Source organism: Malus domestica, chromosome 11 (genome assembly GCF_042453785.1).
Source record: "Malus domestica chromosome 11, GDT2T_hap1".
Classification (NCBI taxonomy): Eukaryota; Viridiplantae; Streptophyta; class Magnoliopsida; order Rosales; family Rosaceae; genus Malus; species Malus domestica.
The window spans coordinates 9,299,069-9,318,523 of record NC_091671.1 but is presented as its reverse complement, the minus strand read 5'-3'; the positions used below and the strand labels follow the sequence as shown (position 1 = coordinate 9,318,523).

Below are 19,455 nucleotides of genomic sequence, written 5' to 3'. Positions count from 1 at the left end.
GGATTTGCATATTTGAATACCAATTTTGTAAATGAAGATAATATGATGGACGGGGCATCGGTTGTTTTTTTTCTTCGGCGAACGCAACAAATTCATAGCAATCTTTGCATAAGTAAGCATCTAACATATTCACATTTTTTCGCAGTTGTGGAAAACAATTATGCATTTGCATCATGGAGCATGTTTGATCACTACCAATTTTTTTCCTCCTAACTATCTATTTAACCTATTAACATTATTGTTTGTCCCAAAAAAAAAAAAAGCATCGAACATATTGCTCAAGAATGATAAAATCAGAAGATTCATAATTCATTGTATCAACCTTCAGTAGTTTAGATGAACCCTTGAACGTTCTTTATGCAATGCTCTACGAATTCATGAGGAAGATGACACGAGAAACTTACTCATAGTTCTCCAGGATCTACAGAGAGATCGGGTAGAATATTACGTCCTTGTTCAGGCGAGATAGTTGATGAATTCCGCAGCGGTCGCAATGGGCACCTCCTGTAATTGCATCCACCAGAACTTTATCCTTGTTCTCTTTGCTGGCTGCAGATACTAGAGCCCCTGTCAATGCACCCCCGAGCATGGCATTCTTCTGCAGGATATATATATATATATATATATATATATTATATGTATGTATGTATGTATGTATGTATGTATCTTTATATATTTAACAAGTTTACACTTAAGATTTCAAACTTAATTAGGGTAACTCAGAATGATACAATTGATATATATGTATCTTTATATATATATATATATAAGCTCTTGTAAATTCATACTAATACATTAGGGACGAAGTCTGAGATCTATATGAATCGGGTCATTCTAAAAATAAAGTCACAAATTAAAAAGCTTAAGAATTTGCTAACAATGCACATACAATAATCCATAAAATATATCATACAACATATTACAATATCTCACGACGCATTTTCAAGTTTTGAAAGCTTTGCGTAATAATTTCATTACCAATACCATCAAATATCTTTTCCTATAAAAATAGGGTGCTTTAATGAAAAGGGCTTGGGCCAACAAATATTTAACCAAAAATCATCCCAAAATGTTATTTAACCAAAAAGGCTCAAAGTTTAATAAAAAAATCATCCAAACTCTAGAAACAGTGACTTAAATTCCATAAACAGTGACTTAAATTCCAGAAACAGTGACTTAGATTCCAGAAACAGTCTATGTTTTAACCTTTAACGGTTTATTTTCTTTCATGCATCAGTTGATTATATTTAAGAAACAGGGTGCTTATTCAAATACAGTGAATTTCACTACTTCTTTTCTATCTTACATTTAAGAAACTGTGTGTCTATTTCGTTGGGATCCATAAACAGTGACTTAGATTTCAAAAACAGTAACTTAGATTCCAGAAACAGTGTTACTTAAAATTCAGAAACAGTTTATTTTTACAGACCAAAAACAGTGACTCGTCGTTATTATTGAATAGCATGCAGTTCTCAAATTTATTTTCCGAAGAAACAAACGATGAACTCCACTGATGAAGAAAAATTGAAAAACAGTACCTCGAATACACTACGAATAATAACAACGATCACATTTCAACAAAATAATACAAAATATGAATTAAATAGCATGAGGATCTATATTTTTGTTTCAAAGAAAAAGAAGAAGGTCTGCAAAACAACGATGAATTCCATTAACGACGAAAATCTGTAACTCAACCTAAAAAAGTATAGTTGGGCCATTTTTAGTTGGACTACTTTAATATGGGCTTTGTACTAATCATTAAACAAAACTTATAACATGGTTTTTTTTTATTAAAATTAAAAAATTTCAAGCTCTTTTCATTAGTTTTCCTATAAAAATAATCATGTTATTATTCATCAATTAATTTTCTTACAATTTCTCAATCGATCATTTAGAAATTTCATAGCTAAAAATGTTTTATCACGTGAAATTATTATATGTAATATGTACAATTTTTTCACAAAAAAAACTGAGTTAGGGCATCCGTCGCTTGGGCCTAAGGTGGTTCCATCCTTGGCAATACCACACATACTATGCATAAAAGTGACAAAAAAAAAATGAAATTATTTTAAGAAAAAAAATGTGGAAGAGTCATTTAAAATGTTATCGAGAAAATATTAATCTTTAAGGACTATTTCTTCTAAAATAAAATAAAATAAAAATTAATAATTAGGTCTTTGCTTAAAAGTTGGTTAAGCAATTTCGAACCTTTTTCTAATTTTGTTTTTTCTTGTGCATCCCTCACCTTGTGTTACGTTTATTACTACTGGTTTAAAAGGCAAAAGAACCTAATACAACAGAATGTGCGGACAAAAAAGTACATATGAAATCGACAATGTGATTTAAATAATCTTTGTGACACAAATTAAAGTAATGTGTTGAATCCAAGTACACAAAGTGCAAATTTTCAACAAAATGCTTTGTACAAAAGGAAAAAAAAAAATTATTGTTATTAGCATTTTACAATAATTATCGTGCACTCTTTCTTAATTGAAAGTTAATAAATAAAAGAAGAGTCTGTGGTGACTATCTAGAATGTTAATAATAATCCTAAAGAAAAACATATAGGATAATAGGTAACTAAAAGTACATCAGGCGATGAAAACACTACACTAGACATATGAATAATGATTCATGCAGGGTCATTCAATTTATTAGCAAAAGCAACCATGTGGATACAGGATCATATCAATCCATCACATTACACAAGCACGGTCTCTACATAGATTACATTTCTTTTTAACTAATTAATTAGCACTTTTTGGTGCACACGCAAGCACGGGTGAAGACACTACAATGGCCTCTGGTGAATTGCTCCTTTCTGCAAGTGTGTTTACAGTTGTTAGACGAAAAGCACAACCCTTTGAACAGGGTACTTGGAACCTCACAGATCTTCCCCTCAACTGCCTTGCTTGACTCAGTCTTTGCCTCAACACCCATTGGACCCATCTCTAAAGATCAATTTTTTTGGTTGAATAAGATGCTTTATTAGAAACATCATAAAAATTTAATTATTAAATAAAAGAGGTATAATGACCTGTAGCGGCCAAAAGCAAGACAAGAACGAAGGCAGCTGAAACAAGACGCATTGAACGCTCCATTTGAATCTGTGTATATGTTAGAGCAATTCCACCCCTAAGGACTTTGCGCCAGCACTCAGCGCATTTATCCACTCAAATGAACAGTAACAGACTTCAATGAACAGTAATAGGCCAAGACATCTCCACTCCTAAAAAAATACGCTGGCACAAACAATCTCCATCCCTACAAAATGCGCTGGCACCCAGCCCATTTAAAATATTTTTAAATTTTGTATAAAAGAATAAAAAATTAAAATAGTTTTAATTTCGGATAGGATTTTTAACCAATCTCGTCATGCCACATGTCATTATCTGAAAGTACTATTTTGTGAATAGATTTCCGCTAAGATTTTCAACCAATCCCAACACGCCACGTGTCACTTCCGTTTTACAATAATTTAGCCAAGATTTCGATAAGATTTTCAACCAATCACGTCATGCCACGTGTCATTATCTGAACGTACTATTTTGTGGATAGATTTCCGATAATATTTTCGACCAATCCCGACACGCCACGTGTCACTTCCGGTTTACAATAATTTAGCCAAGATTTCAATAAGATTTTCAACCAATCACGTAGTGCCACGTGGCATTGTCCAAAACCTCATCCTTTCTTTTTTTGTCCATATAAACCCTACATCCCTACATCCATCCTCACACCAAGCTCAATACTTCTTTTTAGCTCAGAATCCTTGTTCATCGTTTTCAAATCTTGAGTTCTTATTACAATGTCTTCTTTAAGAAGGGTGTATAAACAGTTGCAGGAGCAACAACAAAGGTTGTTGGCACAACAGGCAGAATTGGCCAATCTCGAGGAAGGTGGAGGTGGAGGTGGAGATGAGGCTTTCTTCATAGAGGAGGATGAGGATGATCACCATAGAAGGCAGAAGGCCTCACATTCCCGCCGTGTCATGGAAGCCGTGGGTCAGATAGCCAAACCAAGACGTGTTGCAAACCTCGATAGAAAAAGGGAAAAACGAGGTAAAAATCTATTGGAAAATTATTTTATTTCCAATAGCATATTCCCTGATCATATTTTTAGACGGTGTTTTAGAATGTAACGAAATTTGTTCAACAAAATCATGAATGATATTTGCAACCATGATTCATACTTTGTGCAAAAAGAGGATGCTTTTCATGTTATAGGTCTTATTCTCGAGCAAAAAATTACGGCATCCTTGCGAATGCTTGCATATGGAGCATCTGCAGATCAAGTGGATGAGATTGCGAGGATGGGAAAAACAACTGTTTTGGAGTCCCTGATGCGGTTTTGCTCTGCAATTGAAGCCCTCTACACCAATGAGTACCTTTGGACACCCACGCCAAGGGACATGCGAAGGCTTCTGAGGAAGGGTGAGATGCGAGGCTTCCCTGACATGATTGGAAGCATCGACTGCATGCACTGGACTTGGAAAAACTGTCCAAGTGCGTGGCAAGGAGCAGATGGCAACAGAAAAGGAGCCAAAAGCATCATTTTGGAAGCGGTGGCTTCATTTGATACATGGATTTGGCATGCTTTTTTTGGTGTTCCAGGAGCTCAGAATGACCTAAATGTCATTGCCAACATTCCCATCTAGTGAATGATTTGTTCCCGTTCTTTGAATTGTAGAATGCTTGAGCTTGTAGTGTCTATAAAAATGTGGGATAACATAGTGTTAAAAAATGCAGGTGTAACACAAATAAATAAATTCAAAATATTGATACGGGTGGAATGCATATAAATTACATAAAAATGACATAAGAAATTAAATAAAAATTACATAAGAAATTAAATAAATTAAAATTTTGATGCGGGTGGAATGCATATAAAAATTACATAAGAAATAACATAAAAATTACATACGAAATTAAATAAATCAAAATATTAATGTGAGTGGAATGCATATAAATAAATAAAAATATTGTCACCTGATCCGCTAAATTTGTCCCACTACAGAGGTTACCGGAAGCATGAGAGATGGCGTTTTTCCAACAAGTAAAGGATGCGTTGAGTTTTTTCCAACGACCTTGAAGACCTTGACTAGTTCTGGCGTTTTCTCCATGTACATCGCAAAACGCTTTCGTAATTTTACTTCACATTTCTCGCTTATCCATCTCATTACCCGTAATCGGGTCATGAGTAGTGTGAACCCAACATTCACACAACGTAACATCTTCAATGAGCTTCCACGAAGACATTTTTTTCTCTTAAAGTGTAGAAAATATTGAAATGTAGATAGTATAGAAAGTGTAGAAAATATTGAAATGTGGTGTAAAGGTAGAAGATGAGGGTTAGGTATTTATAGGAAAAAAATTAACATTTTTCAAAATTTTCTATATTTTTTTTAAAAAAATTCTGTATTTTTTAATAATTTTTCTGTATTTTTTAATAATTTTTAATGAATTTTAATATAGTTAATTAATCTGGACCGTTGGATTTGAAAAATATTCAAATCCAAGAGCTAGGGAGGTGCCACGTGGCCAACGGTCATATTTATGACCGTTAGGCTTTTTTTTTTATTTACTTTTTGTGAAAAACACCTGGACTGTTGATCTTTGATCCAACGGTCTATTTTAAAAGTAAAATTTAAATTTTTTTTTACCGTTTGGAAATCCAACGGTCTAGAAAACTAGCCGTTGGAAATCCAACGGCATAAAGGAAGCCACGTCGCCAACTCGGGGGGGGGGGGGGGGACTGAGTGCGCCTGCAAGCGAGCCCGCGCTCTGAAACCTTGTCGGGCACTCGCGCCACGCCTGCGTGAAGCGCACGCGCCAGGCCAACTCCCCGGCTTCTGTCTCAGTCTCTTTTGGGCTAGTCCAGAGCCCAGCTCGGGCTGGGTACCAGTCAACATGAAGGGGTGGACTTGATTGACAGGGTGCTGGCCCTGTTTTTGTGCTGGGTCCTGGGAAAAGTCCACTCCGGTGGACTTGCTCTTAGTGTGTACTTGATTTGTGTGTGTTCTATGTGTGTGCTTGTGTATAATAAGAGAGATCTTAGGCGCTGATGCAAAAAACAATAACCATGCAAGGCTTATTATATAGTGATCTAGTGCAGATTAAAGAGGAACAGTCTCCGTAAAGCCAGGTAGCTCGATACCCAAAGTACAAAGTTGAAATTTCCAACTTACGCGACACCATAAACCAAATCCCTATTTTTGTTGACTAAGTTCTCTGTCATACATTTTTCTATGCACATTAGAGTTTCTTTTTCAAGCACATTTTACTTTTGCTTTTAAAAGAATATTTGGGTTTTAAGCACTTTGACTTATTATTCACATTTGTATATGTAAATGAAGCGGCATATACCATAGTTCTTATAACAATATAACTGTTTTTTTACACAAGTTTTACTATGTCTGTACTAAACTAATCTAAATTATATAGATGTGGATTTGAATATTAGGAACTTTAACGAAAAGCATCCGGTACTATTCACTTTAACGAAAAACCACATTTTTACACTAAAAAGTCAATCCTGATACTATTCACTTTACCCTTTATTTTGTCATTATCATTAAAACTCAAAGTTTTCAAGCCATTTTCATTAGCTTTCCCTTGAATATTTGAATACCAACTTTGTAAATAAAAGATAATACGATGTGTTGTGCCTTGGCCCGTTCGTTAGTGCGGAAACGAGATTCAAATTACAACCTCATCAAATCACACTCAGCTGAACAGAATAAAATACAAGAAATAAAAACATCGAGAAATTTACGAGGTTCAGCAAAAACATGCCTACGTCCCCGGAGAGATATTGCTCTTCACTATGAATAACAGTACAAGTAAACATGAGTTAAATCAACATAACTCAATCCCGAATCCCTTGCACGCCCACTCATAGAATTTTCCCAAAAGCCTCACTCTACCCCAAGAGTTCTTTCACTAGAATATTTTTCACTTTAACTCTCTTGATTTTCTATCAACCCATGTTCAACATTTCCCATGGAAGAGGCGGATGCTCTCCCCTTGGATGCTTCTATGATGTTTACATTCCCACTTTCTAAGCATTACTAAATGCACAAATATTGCATCTACTTATAGGCATACACTAGCAACTATGCCAACAACCAAAACAAAAAAGTCTTAAGTTCACATAATATAATTATTACCTAGCCTACCTAGCATGCACCAAAGTCTATACCTAGTCTATAAAGTACAATTTTCTCCATTTGTCATTTAATGCGTAGAAGAGAAAACATGCACAATTGTGTGCAAGCAAACACAAGGTCAAGTCTTGCTTGCTTCTAACTTTGCTTGTGGCAGTCACCATGTCTTCAATTGTTGTCAACACATGACTCATAATTACTTACAAATGTATGAGCCAAACACAACACGATGGATGGGGCATCAGTTGTTTTTTCTTCGGCAAATGCAACAAATTCATAGAAATCTTTGCATCAATAAGCATCTAACATATTCGTACTTTCTTGCAGTAGCAGAAAACAGTTATGCACTTTCACCATGGAGCATGTTTGATCCCTACCAATTCTTTTCCTCCTAACAACTATCTATTTAACCCATTAACGTTATCGTTTGTCAAAATAAAAAATAAAAAAAAGCATCAAACATATTGCTCAAGAATGATGAAATCAGAAGATTCATAATTCATTGCATCAACCTTCAGTAGTTTAGATGAACCCTTGAACATTCTTTATACAATGCTCTACGAATTCATGAGGAAGATGACACAAGAAACCTACTCATAGTTCTCCAGGATCTACAGAGAGATCGGGTAGAATATTACGTCCATGTTCAGGTGAGGTAGTTGATGAATTCCGCAGCGGTCGCAATGGCACCTCCTGTAATTGCATCCACCAGAACTTTATCTTTGTTCTCTTTGCTGGCTGCAGATACTAGAGCCCCTGTCAATGCACCCCCGAGCAATGCATTCTTCTGCAGGATATCAAAAGAAAAAGGGTGAGCAGATGCAGAAGTTCCAATCGAAGTCCAAAAATTAAATAAAAAGGAACTTGAAATGGCATGCTTGAATGTAATTTTAGAAGCTACCCGCGCATACTGAAAACGAACAATTATACAAATCATGGCAACGGGAGGATCTAGGGAACATAGAGATTAAGAGTTTTAACTTAGCAAGTAGACAATCTGAAACAATTTCCCAAATCTAGAAGCTTCATGTGCAAACTAGGACGAATGAGCATGAAAATTACGGCCAACAGGTACTGTACAACTAGCTATCTAGAATTCGAACAGACATATACCCAGTCTCTGCGTCCACGGACCCTCTCGATACCATACTCTGCTCCCACGTACAGTCCAGCTACAGTTCCTGTCAATGCAATAGAAGAAATTGTTGATGCAGTTCTCAATTCGCAAAAGTGAGAGGAAGCTGAAGCAATTTTCCGGGAGGACGAGCATAATCTCATCCATACGGACCATACATACAACTAACTCACAATGAAATACGACTCAACTTACCCCAATATGCACCTTCTTTACACATCTTCTTCAACTGCAAAAAGCAGTAGTCTCAATTAGCAGGATTCGGAAATTGTGTTACATCCCAATTTTCTTCTATGAATAGACAACCGATCACCTATTCAACCAATAACCACAGTATAAATAAGACCTCCAAAAAGCTGTAGATCCCACTAAACAAAATCAATTGAGCAACAACTGAAGATGCTGAATTAACTGAACGTAGAGCTACTAGTATGTTTTTTCGGTAACAAGGGGACCAAAGGCCGAGCACAAATCAAACAAAACAAAGTAAACCAGCAAGATCATTAAGCACAACACTAACAATCCAAGTGGGAAATCAAAATCGGTACTTTCAATCTCAATGTCGAGGTTAAGAGTAGCTACTAATCTTGGATCATACAAGAATCGAAAAACCGAATTAATTAAACAAGGGATTGTTCTGGTTACTCACAGTGTGCTCAAAGTCTTTAGTCGAAATGCCCCCTGCAAAAACCACCTCAAATTATTAGTAAATATAAATAAAAAATTAAAAGAAAAACCCAAAAATCTCATTCAGAAACCACAATAAATACAACCATCATCATCAGACCGCAGCTCAATATGATCGGCATCTGAAATTTAAAAGTTTCCCACTCTCATTTTCTGTGTTTCTCGGGAACCAAACAGTAGGACTGCAATGATAAACAACAATACCTTTCTTGGCCGCAGAGAAAGCATCCTCTGCAACAGCTCTGGTAGCAGCAACCTGAAACCAAACCAACAAAACCCAGAAGTGAAATACTAAATTGAAAAACAACCAAAAAAATTAAAAAAAAAATGCTGAAGATAATTTTAAATTTTTTTAAAAAAAAATAGAAAAATCGTACTGTTCCGATCTTCAAGAAGCCATCGACGGTGTGGTTGAGCAAGGGGTTTCCCAAGTCGATGATCACGTCGACCTGCGGCCCTGTAAGCGCCCCTGAGAAACTGCTTCTCGGCATCTTCTTCTTCTTCTCCTTTTCTCTCTCTCCCTCCTCTGTGTTTGTAGTGCGACTGTAACACTATGGTGACAAAAGTGGTGGGGGTGATTCGTGATACGATATTTATCAGTGATGAGACATTTACAAGAATGCCATCGGAAGATGCCATGCAATGCAACATCAATTGCATTAGGCGGTGCCGGTGGATCAAGTGCAATGGTGCGTCATGTGCATGTGAACGTGTCAATGCTAAACACGGTTTATACTTTGGTTGTGAAAATTTTCATTTTTTAAAAAAATAATTTTTGCTTCGATTTTTTGAGAATTTTTCAGGGTAATGGGACGTGGTCTAGTACACCAAATATCATAATATAATGGTTGAAATTTTTTTAGATCTTCAACTACTTGTGTTGTGACACTTGATGTACCAAGTTGTGTTTCTGCCACACTGAAAAGTCTCTCCGATTTTTCTACAAAAGGTGGAGGTTTTGGTTAAAACTTCGTTCTCAAGCTATAATTGTTTTCTCATTCCCCAAAGAAGAATTAAATGAATCGATAAAAGTTGTAGTTGTTGCTTAATCTAATCTATTATCTAATGTGTGAGTGTGAGCTTAACTTAAGGAGAAGGTAAGGGTTTGGACTTTGTAAATGCTAGATCATCACTTGCTCATGGCAATGTTTGATTTAGAATTCGTCCTCGTAATTTTAGATCCCAACCCAATTTGTATTAGCAGTGTCCAAAACATAGCAAAAAAACGTATTAAAATTCATGATTGATACTCCAGAGATGACTAAAATCGACGATCTCATTATCATTTCCATTTCTTGAGGACTTTTACTCTTATAAAACTATTGAAAGGCGTATGTCATCGTTACAAGTTGTTCAAGTTCGACATGTGTTCAATGACGCAAGCTTAGTGGCAAATGAACTTATGAAGGACATGAGTTCTTGTCGTAATTTTTTTTTTTCATAAAAAATTCTCATTCGCATTCCTTCTTTTCTTTCTTGAATTCACAACTTCCCCCATTCCAACTATGCAAACACGTAATATATGAAGAAGGAAAGACACTACGAGAATGAGAAAGATGAAAGTTTAGGGTTTAGGGTCACCATTGCAGTTCTGCATAACTCACAGACATCAATGTTTGTGTCTTTGTAGCATAAACATTTTTTTGCATACATTAGTAGAAAACATGCAACATAATCATTGGTCTACAATCTTCTTGGGGGAAAAGAACAGGAAACTTGAAAATATTACTCAAAAATTGAGTAAATAGGGATTGTTCTCCAACTTAATCTAACCCTCTTACTGAAAGAAAAGGCATAAATATGACCTTTCTGTACAACTTCATGCCCATTACCAGGCCTAAAAGCTGGTGCTGGAAACACTGGCCATGCATTTGATCCATCAACCTCAAGCCAAAATCTTTCCCTCTGTCCCACAGAAACCCACACCCCCTTCCCTCCAACTGGAACCATCCTCGCCCCATGCGCCTTTATCCTCGGCCTCTCGACGATTTGGTTTGGTAAAAAAACCGATTAATCTGCATCGATACATAGAATTTGGATTATTAGCCAATACTGTCCACAGCCTCAGCTTCACACCTAACTGACCAAGTCAGTATCATCAACCGCCCATTGAATGATGCTATGGTGAACCCTTCTGCCTCCTTGGGCACGAATGACTTGAGAAACACCTAACAGTTGGTGCTAGGGTTGTAGATTTCAGCTGAGTGCTCGAGGGCTTTGCTGCCACCGACCACGAAAGAACCTGCCTTTGTGAGTGAATCCTGATGCAAATGCTCGTGGATTCTGCATGTTTTGCAGTGCTTGCCACTTCCATGTCTTCAGGTTCAGACGTTCAGCGGAGTTTAAGTAAGATGAAGGATCAATATCTGCATATGATCATCGAGTTAGGTCTACAAGAAAAGTGATCATTGTGCCAATGTACACATTTTCAGCTGAGTGCTCGAGTGGCTATATTTTTAAATCTAGAAAAACGGCCTAAAGTTCATTTACATATTTGTGTTTTTTCACTCATGGCTAAAATTGAAAATTGCTTGTTCGAGTACACATCAAAACCCTAATTGGGTAATTGATATTTTGAGTTTTAATCTGATTTTTATATATTTCCATGACCAAGTCACACACAAAACACCAAACATATTGAAACATACACATTTAACCATTTCACAAAATTTGGAAATGAATATTATTATAGCAGTGCTTACTGGAAGGGTTGACCTTGTAGCCTCCGGCAACATAGAACCACCCATCAAGAAGGGCACAGGCAGCGCCAAGCAGGTTCCGATCCTCACGGTTCATTTAAGGGACATCATAAAGTGAATTGTCACTGCATGAATAGGTATACAGACTGGCATAAGGTTGATCAGGACGCTCCACAAGCTTGGCACACAAGAACTGTTTAGAAAATACTCCGATCACTTGGATTCTGCACCCCGATTCGGATAGAGCCCGAGGGACTACCACGGAATGGAATTGGGTTGGAGTGCATTGGTAGGCAAACCATTCCCATGATGGAAATGAATATGTGGTCTCCGCTTGTTTGTTCTTCTTTTTGCTTTTATGATCAATGAGGGGATTTTTTTCGGATTTCAACAATGTAGATCTCATTGAAACGGCCAGAATCAGAAACTGGGAAGACGGAGTTGTGCAAAGGAATGAGGGATTGATCATTTGGTTTGGCATGAAACAATAGTTAGGGTAAGATGAAACAATCATCTTATAAAAAATCTCAAGGCATGTTTACTAAAGAGTATAGAATATCATGGATCCTGAGTTCAAATTAAACATAACTTAGAGTATGTTTACTGTTCCAAAAATCACCCTAGGCGATGCCTAGGCACTGGGCGGCTGAGCCTCACTTCATTTCTAGCTAGAACGGTTACAAAAAGCAGGGAGGATTAGGCGGCCCTAGGTGACAGTCTAGGTGGGTTCAATACCCACCATTTTTTCATAAATAGTTTAATACATAGAATAAATACAAAATATTCACATGATGCACAACAAAAAAATGTAAGGCATTTGCATATAGCGCTTTATCGGAGTAGCGGAAAATAATTATGTCTATGCATTTCTGTGCGGATTTGACCCCTAGAGGTTACCATCTCTTGTAACAAACTAACTATCTAACCCACTAAAACTATCGTTTTATTCAAAATTGTAAGGCAAACAATTTTTGAATGGATGTGTTATTCACACACATCTTTTTACTTTCTACACATCTCATTCAATTTTGGTTGTCGAATCGAATGAATTGAAGAAAATCTATAAATAAAAATTAACAAGATATGTGAAAGAATTAAGAAGGGGCGTGGATAGCACACTTGTTTCTCAATTTCCCATAGCAGCCTCAAAATCCAAAGGCTACTATCAAGAAGACAAAGTAGCTAAACGGTGCCGTTAATACGGTTCTGATAATTGTCTTGTAAAGGGTTTTACCTCACTATAAAGACAGAGATCTGCTGAGCGAGCCCTGTTCCATAAACCCTAACCTAACTTCGAGATTTTCCATAGAGAGAGCAATTAAGCTGAAATCGTAGAAATTCGATACAATCCAGTATGGACAAGAGCATGATAGGAGATCTGGATTCGCTTCCAGAGGAAGATAAGATGAGAATGGCCACCATGATCGACCAGCTCCAGATCCGCGACAGGTCATTCTCTCTCTCTCTCTCTCTCTCTCTCTCTCTCTCTCTCTCTCTCTCTATTTATCTATCTAGTTCATTGCCTAAATTTACGCTTAAAGTTCTTTAATTTTCTTCATCTGTCTTGTGGGTTCTTAAATTCTGTGAATTTCAGCTTGATACTATGATAGAAAACTCGAAATTTGATTAAAAGTCTGCAAATTTTGCTAACTTATGAGATGAGAGATTGTGGGTATACGATGAAATTTGGGTAGTGCATGTTTGATGTCTTAGATTTCGTTGGCCAATTTGTTTTTGCGTTTCTTACATATTGGGTGGTTTGTCCTGCTTAATTTGTGCTATGTAATGCAATACTGTTTTCGTTTGCAGTTAGATTCCTACTGATCACTTTGTCTTTTTGATGAAGGGGGTTATCAGACGGAAAAATAATGTTGAAGTAATTCACAAAATTCAATGTATGTTGAAGTAAGAAATGAATGCCAACATCCACATTTTGTTGAAGTTGATAGTGTGTGTCGCTACGGGACTTTAAAGTTCCATGGAGCTTAGGCTAAATTTGTTATGAATTAACAACAAAAATTAGATAGAGACTTAAAAACGACTAGATGCAATACATTTGAAGGAACTTTGAAATGAGAGGTGTCGTTTGAGATTCCTTTGTTTAGTCCCTTTGTAGTGCATATGAAGAGTACGGAGTATCAAGGCATTTGATTGACTCAGATTTGTTTCTTCACTTTTTCTTTTTGTATGAAGCAGGTCACTTGGTTTAATTTTGTGAACACTCTTTTTGTGGAGCCATATAGAAGTTCTCCTTAAAACCAGTGCAACATATATGTGTTGCTTCTGGACGTTTTAGGAACTACATTAGTTATGTGTTATGAAAATGTTGTTTATTCCCGAGTGAGTTTTACTCAAGTAACAAAAAATAACATTTGACGAGTTACTGTTTGAGCACCTGATGAATCTTGTAAGTTGTCCAATCCATTTAAGTCCTAGGCACCAAACGCAGCCTTAGCATCTTCGTGAAGATCATTGAATATTAAGGAATTTGATTGACTTAGATTTGTTGATTCACAATTCCGTTTTGTATGATATGGGTCACATGGTCTAATTTTGTGAAAACTCTTTGTGAAGCCATATAGAAGTTCTCCTTAAAACCAGTGCAATGTCCATGTTGCTTCTGGACGTTTTGGGAACTACATTAGTTGTGTTGATGCAAATGGTGTTTATTCCTGAGTGTAAGAGCTTTACCCAAACAAAATGAAAATTAGATGAGATACTATACTGGTTAATCGCCTGAACCTTGTTGCTTGTAACCGTAAGCAATTATCTTGCACCTTCTGTCATAAGCTTGTATAGCTTCCTTTGTTTTTTCATCTGGGCATTTCTAATTCAAATCGTGTGATTCCTTCAGACTTTGTACAGCTTGTTCTGAGTCGTATTACGTTTACTTGTTTTTTCTGTTCCCATATGCTATTTGTCCCATGTACAGTACATGCGGAAGAAATGTTAATACATTCAAGAAATGATATAACACCAACTATACGCAATTAAGGTATTGTTTCCTGGTACTTGGACTAAGTTGGACTTATCTGTACGAAAAAGACCTGTTAGTGTAGTTTGAGTTAGTATTTTGGCCTAGTACCTGTATAGGATATGTTGTGAAGGTACTTGAATTGAGCTTTTCTGATGCCATTGTCACCGTAAAGAACGGAAACATCCTGCTAACAATACGAGTTTGCTTGCAGTTTGAGAATGTATAACTCACTTGTTGAGAGATGCTTCAATGATTGTGTCGACACCTTTAAGCACAAATCGCTGCAGAAGCAAGAGGAAACCTGTGTCAGGCGATGTGCTGAGAAGTTCCTAAAGCATTCCATGCGTGTTGGAATGAGGTTTGCAGAGCTCAACCAGGGAGCTGCAACACAAGATTAGTCGTCAAATCAGCAAGATCACGCCCGGTCATGCCCGTCTTACCCTGTTGTTTCCTTGCTTTCTTAGAGTATGTCCCCCCGTTCTTACATAGAAGGACAAATGGTAGTTGTACCCATTTTTCATGATTTCACTTTTCTTATCCAAGCTAAAACAGCAAAATTGTATTATGTAGATGCAAGGGATCCGTAAGTTGCTGTCTGATTCGAGTTTTTACCGTTACAAATCCAAGCAGCATAGCAATCCTTGAATTCCTGTTTTAATGAATGGGGCATACCTTTACTTAATTTTGTGCCTTTCAATTCAAAGAAAAATGTATAATTCGGAGCGTTGCGTGCTTGGATTTTACAGCTCCACATGAAATGATGCAAAACATCTTCACTAAATATCTAAGCAACGTAACAAAACTAATTTTCGAGAGACGCTATTAGAGTTTGAGATGACAATTTTGGAGCGCCAAAAACAAATCCCAACGCTAGAATACTGTACAAACCACAAGATTGTCGGAAACAGAACAAACACATCGAAACCATCACAACTGAAATACACATTACCAGAAATTCAAACTTCTGAATCAGCGGCCTGGTAGTTTCATCTCACAAAGCAAAAGATCCAAACGTAACAGAAGCTTGTCCAAGCAAATTAGCAGAAGCAATACAAAGGTTGCAAAAGCATATTGTTGCAAACTACACAAGATATTCAGTCACTTGCTGGTGTACACAGTTCGAATCCATTCCTAGGAAGATTGATTTACTCATCATCCTTGTGATGGCGTTTCAAGCTCTTCTTCTCAGATCGCTTCCTGCCCCTACCTACCCGTGAATCATCATCCGAATCAGATGGTGTTGCTGCCTTCCTGCTCCTCCGACGGTGTCTACGAGAATCATCAGACGAATCAGATTCAGAATCATCTGAATGCCGATGACTTCTCCTCCTCCTCTTCTCCTTCCTACTTTTCCTATGCCGCCGCCGACGCTCGCCATCCTCATCTGAGGACTCATCCCTCTTCCTCCGCTTCTCCTTCCTTTTTCTCTTCCTACCTTCATCTGACTCATCTGAATCATCATCATATTTCCTCTTGCTGCTCCTCCTCTTCTTCGACCTTCCTCTCTTCTTCCTCTTCCCAGAATCTGAATCTGACTCATCATCGTCTGTGTCATCATTCTTCTTTTTCGACATCTTTTTACTAACCTTTATCCCATTTTTTTGAGCAATGATCTTCTCAATTTCTGAATCATAATCCGAATCCTCGCTCTCACTGTCTTCATCCTCATCCTCACTCTCCTCACTCTCATCCACATTTTTCCCACTGCTCCTACCGATCTTCCTCTTCAACCTAGCCAACTCTGAGGCAACATCACCCTGAATCCCTTCCGGCTCTCTCTCTTTATCTTCCTTAACACTCAGAAAGTTCCTGCACTGAAACTTGAGGTGTCCAACACGGCCGCACCTGCTGCATGACCCACGAGTCTCATCAGCGCTGGACCCAGTTATACGGGCAAGTGCAAGGAGGCCCTGGAAGCTCGCATATGCATTCTCACCATCCGGTTCAGCGTTTGACACATCGGGTTGCGCAGAGCTCTTGGTGTCATCTTTGTTGGGTGCATAGGGGTCATACCCAATTGCACTCTGCCATATACCGTGGGTTTGAAGGGCGGCACTACTGTGTACCCGATTGTTCGCGGGCATGCGAACCCTTCCCGCTGTGGCAGGCATCTTGAAATTCGAATATCAAACCCTAAAGAGACAAACTAAATCAGAATTCTCAAAAACTACAACACCCACAAAAGGAAAAAAAAAATTAATTGAATCTAATCTAATTTGCGATCAATACGAAACCCTAGTGCTAGTAAACCCAAAAGGGGTTCGATAACTCAACAATTTGAAATTCAAATTCTAAGGTTTTTATAACTCCGATTAAAATATCTAATTACAATCAGCAATCAGAAATTAATGCAATAGAATCGACCTGCGATTACAACAAACTACACAACAATTTCGAGCTTTTTTGAAACAGAGAATCGAAAATTGTGCGTGCGATGGGATTCAAATTCTAGGGTTTGTTCTACGTTGCAATTGACAGAGGAGTATCAATGGAGAGCGAAAATTGAGATGGAAAGATTGAATCTTTACCTTTGAATCGGACAGGCGAGGCGAAACAAAACGAAACTTGTCGAAGAGCAAAAGGATATCGTGATCGGGGAAGGTTGAACCCGACTGAATATATCAAATATATATCCTTTTCGTTTCCATTTTATTGGCCGACATCAATTGCCAGTCGTCTTTTGTTTTTAAGAGCAAGTCCAGCGGGGACAAAATGTCCCAGCCCTCAGTCCAAAAAACAAGCCAGGCCCTGTCAATCAAGTCCACCCCCTCAAGTTGATTGGTACCCAGCCCGAGCTGGGCTTTAGACCAGCCCAAAAGAGACTGAGCAAGAAGCCGGGCTGTTGGCCTGGCACGTGCGCTTCACGCAAGCGTGGCGCGAGTGCCCGACAGGCTTTCAGAGCCCGGGCTCATGTGCAGGCGCTGTCAGTTCCACCCCCCGAGTTTGCGACGTGGCTCCCTCTCTGCCGTTGGATTTCCAACGGTAAAAAAATTTTAAATTTTATTTTTAAAATAGACCGTCGGATCAAAGATCAACGGTCCACGTTTTTTTCACAAAAAGTAAATAAAAAAAAAAGGGCCCAACGGTCAAAAATATGACCGTTGGCCACGTGGCAACTCCCTAGCTCTTGGATTTGAATATTTTTCAAATCCAACGGTTCAGATTAATTAACTATATTAAAATTCATTAAAAATTATTAAAAAATACATAAAATTATTAAAAAATACATAAAAATTTTTAAAAAATTACAGAAAATTTTGAAAAATGTTAATTTTTTTCCTATAAATACCTAACCCTCATCTTCTACCTTTACACCACATTTCAATATTTTCTACACTTTCTATACTATCTACATTTCAATATTTTCTACACTTTAAGAGAAAAAAATGTCTTCGTGGAAGCTCATTGAAGATGTTACGTTGTGTGAATGTTGGGTTCACACTACTCATGATCCGATTACGGGTAATGAGATGGATAAGCGAGAAATGTGGAGTAAAATTACGAAAGCGTTTTGCGATGTAGATGGAGAAAACGCCAGAACTAGTCAAGGTCTTCAAGGTCGTTGGAAAAAACTCAACGCATCCTTTACTTGTTGGAAAAACGCCATCTCTCATGCTTCCGGTAACCTCCGTAGTGGGACAAGTTTAGCGGATCAGGTGACAATATTTTTATTTATTTATATGCATTCCACTCACATTAATATTTTGATTTATTTAATTTCGTATGTAATTTTTATGTTATTTCTTATGTAATTTTTATGTAATTTTTATTTAATTTCTTATGTCATTTTTATTTAATTTATTATGTCATTTTTATGTAATTTATATGCATTCCACCCGTATCAATATTTTGAATTTATTTATTTGTGTTACACCCGCATTTTTTAACACTATGTTATCCCACATTTTTATAGACACTACAAGCTCAAGCATTCTACAATTCAAGGAACGGGAACAAATCATTCACTAGATGGGAATGTTGGCAAATTGTCAAAGATTGCCCTAAATACAAAATTGTGACAACTGGTCCAGAAGTTGTCATGCACGATATAGGTCTACATAGTTCTCCAGAACCAGACATGGCCGAACAAGAAGCCGACACATTTCAAGACACGGAAGGGATGCTTGAACAAGTGCCCGAGACCCAACCGACTCGTCAGTCCCTCAGGCCCGTAGGTAAAAAGGCGTCAAAGAAAAAAGGTAGTTCTTCCAAGAATGACTACACTAAATATATGGAGGAACTTGCTCGCCAAGGTGAACTGAATATGGCACGAGAAAAGGTTAGAGATGAGGAAAAAGTTGCTGCTATGGCAGCAATATTAGCAGCTACTGAGGCCCGTGATGCGGCGGCTGAGAGATAAAGATAAGTAGTTAATCGAGAGAACGAGCTGGTTAGAGAAGCACTTCATCGAGAAAATGAATTGCTTCGAGAAGAAAGGATGGCTCAAGCAGATCGTGACACTATGAGCAAGTCTCTAGTATGACTGTCTCCGAATTCTAAATATTTTTGGACATTGGAAAAAAGAGATGTCATGCGAAGGAGGCGTGCAAGAGATGCGGAAACAAGTCAAGGGGGTTCTAGCAACTTTTGTGACAACCAAGATCCTCGCACCACATATCCTAACTCGAGAGACTTTGTATAATTTTTATGTATTTTTTATGTTTTTTCTTTCTTTTTTCTTTTGAACTTTATTTAATTTCTTATGTTTTTTTCTTTTTTTAGGTTTGAACTTTATTTAATTTCTTATGTAATTTTTATGTTATTTCTTATTTATTTTTAAAACTTTATT

At 37.4% G+C, this 19,455-nt stretch overlaps 3 protein-coding genes across 6 annotated transcripts; 1 reads left to right on the top strand and 2 right to left on the bottom strand.

The window, feature by feature from the left end:
* Positions 1-285: 285 nt before the first annotated feature.
* On the bottom strand, positions 286-9,634 carry LOC114819509 (outer envelope pore protein 16, chloroplastic-like). Of its 4 annotated transcripts, none has more exons than XM_029088413.2 (7): positions 9,368-9,634; positions 9,195-9,246; positions 9,077-9,112; positions 8,953-8,984; positions 8,499-8,532; positions 8,282-8,349; positions 286-598 (listed from the first exon to the last, which is right to left on the bottom strand). In XM_029088413.2, the coding sequence occupies exons 1-7, from the start codon at positions 9,479-9,481 to the stop codon at positions 422-424; spliced, it is 513 nt and encodes a 170-aa protein (XP_028944246.1). In that variant the 5' UTR covers positions 9,482-9,634; the 3' UTR covers positions 286-421. The 4 variants fall into 4 exon arrangements, with proteins under 4 accessions (XP_028944246.1, XP_028944247.1, XP_028944248.1 ...); XM_029088415.2 differs by lacking the exon at positions 286-598 and adding an exon at positions 7,644-7,955; XM_029088414.2 differs by lacking the exon at positions 9,077-9,112.
* A 3,300-nt stretch (positions 9,635-12,934) lies between these two features.
* LOC114819505 (mitochondrial import inner membrane translocase subunit Tim9) lies at positions 12,935-15,348 on the top strand. The gene is made up of 2 exons (XM_029088410.2): positions 12,935-13,138; positions 14,878-15,348. The coding sequence occupies exons 1-2, from the start codon at positions 13,044-13,046 to the stop codon at positions 15,062-15,064; spliced, it is 282 nt and encodes a 93-aa protein (XP_028944243.1). The 5' UTR covers positions 12,935-13,043; the 3' UTR covers positions 15,065-15,348.
* A 76-nt stretch (positions 15,349-15,424) lies between these two features.
* LOC114819502 (CAX-interacting protein 4-like) lies at positions 15,425-17,411 on the bottom strand. Its single transcript, XM_029088408.2, has 2 exons — positions 17,195-17,411; positions 15,425-16,799 (listed from the first exon to the last, which is right to left on the bottom strand). Exon 2 carries the CDS (start codon positions 16,775-16,777, stop codon positions 15,812-15,814), a length of 966 nt encoding a protein of 321 aa, XP_028944241.1. The 5' UTR covers positions 16,778-16,799; positions 17,195-17,411; the 3' UTR covers positions 15,425-15,811.
* Positions 17,412-19,455: the final 2,044 nt, after the last annotated feature.

Excerpts from the sequence above, each read along its gene's own strand:
- LOC114819509 (XM_029088413.2), bottom strand. The coding sequence starts at position 9,481 with ATGCCGAGAAGCAGTTTCTCAGGGGCGCTTACAGGGCCGCAGGTCGAC. Across the intron at positions 8,350-8,498 it reads TAAAGAAGGTGCATATTGGG|GAACTGTAGCTGGACTGTAC; the intron begins GTAAGTTGAGTC and ends TTGCATTGACAG. Across the intron at positions 599-8,281 it reads TCCGTGGACGCAGAGACTGG|AAGAATGCCATGCTCGGGGG; the intron begins GTATATGTCTGT and ends TATATCCTGCAG.
- LOC114819505 (XM_029088410.2), top strand. The coding sequence starts at position 13,044 with ATGGACAAGAGCATGATAGGAGATCTGGATTCGCTTCCAGAGGAAGAT. Across the intron at positions 13,139-14,877 it reads CAGCTCCAGATCCGCGACAG|TTTGAGAATGTATAACTCAC; the intron begins GTCATTCTCTCT and ends GTTTGCTTGCAG.
- LOC114819502 (XM_029088408.2), bottom strand. The coding sequence starts at position 16,777 with ATGCCTGCCACAGCGGGAAGGGTTCGCATGCCCGCGAACAATCGGGTA.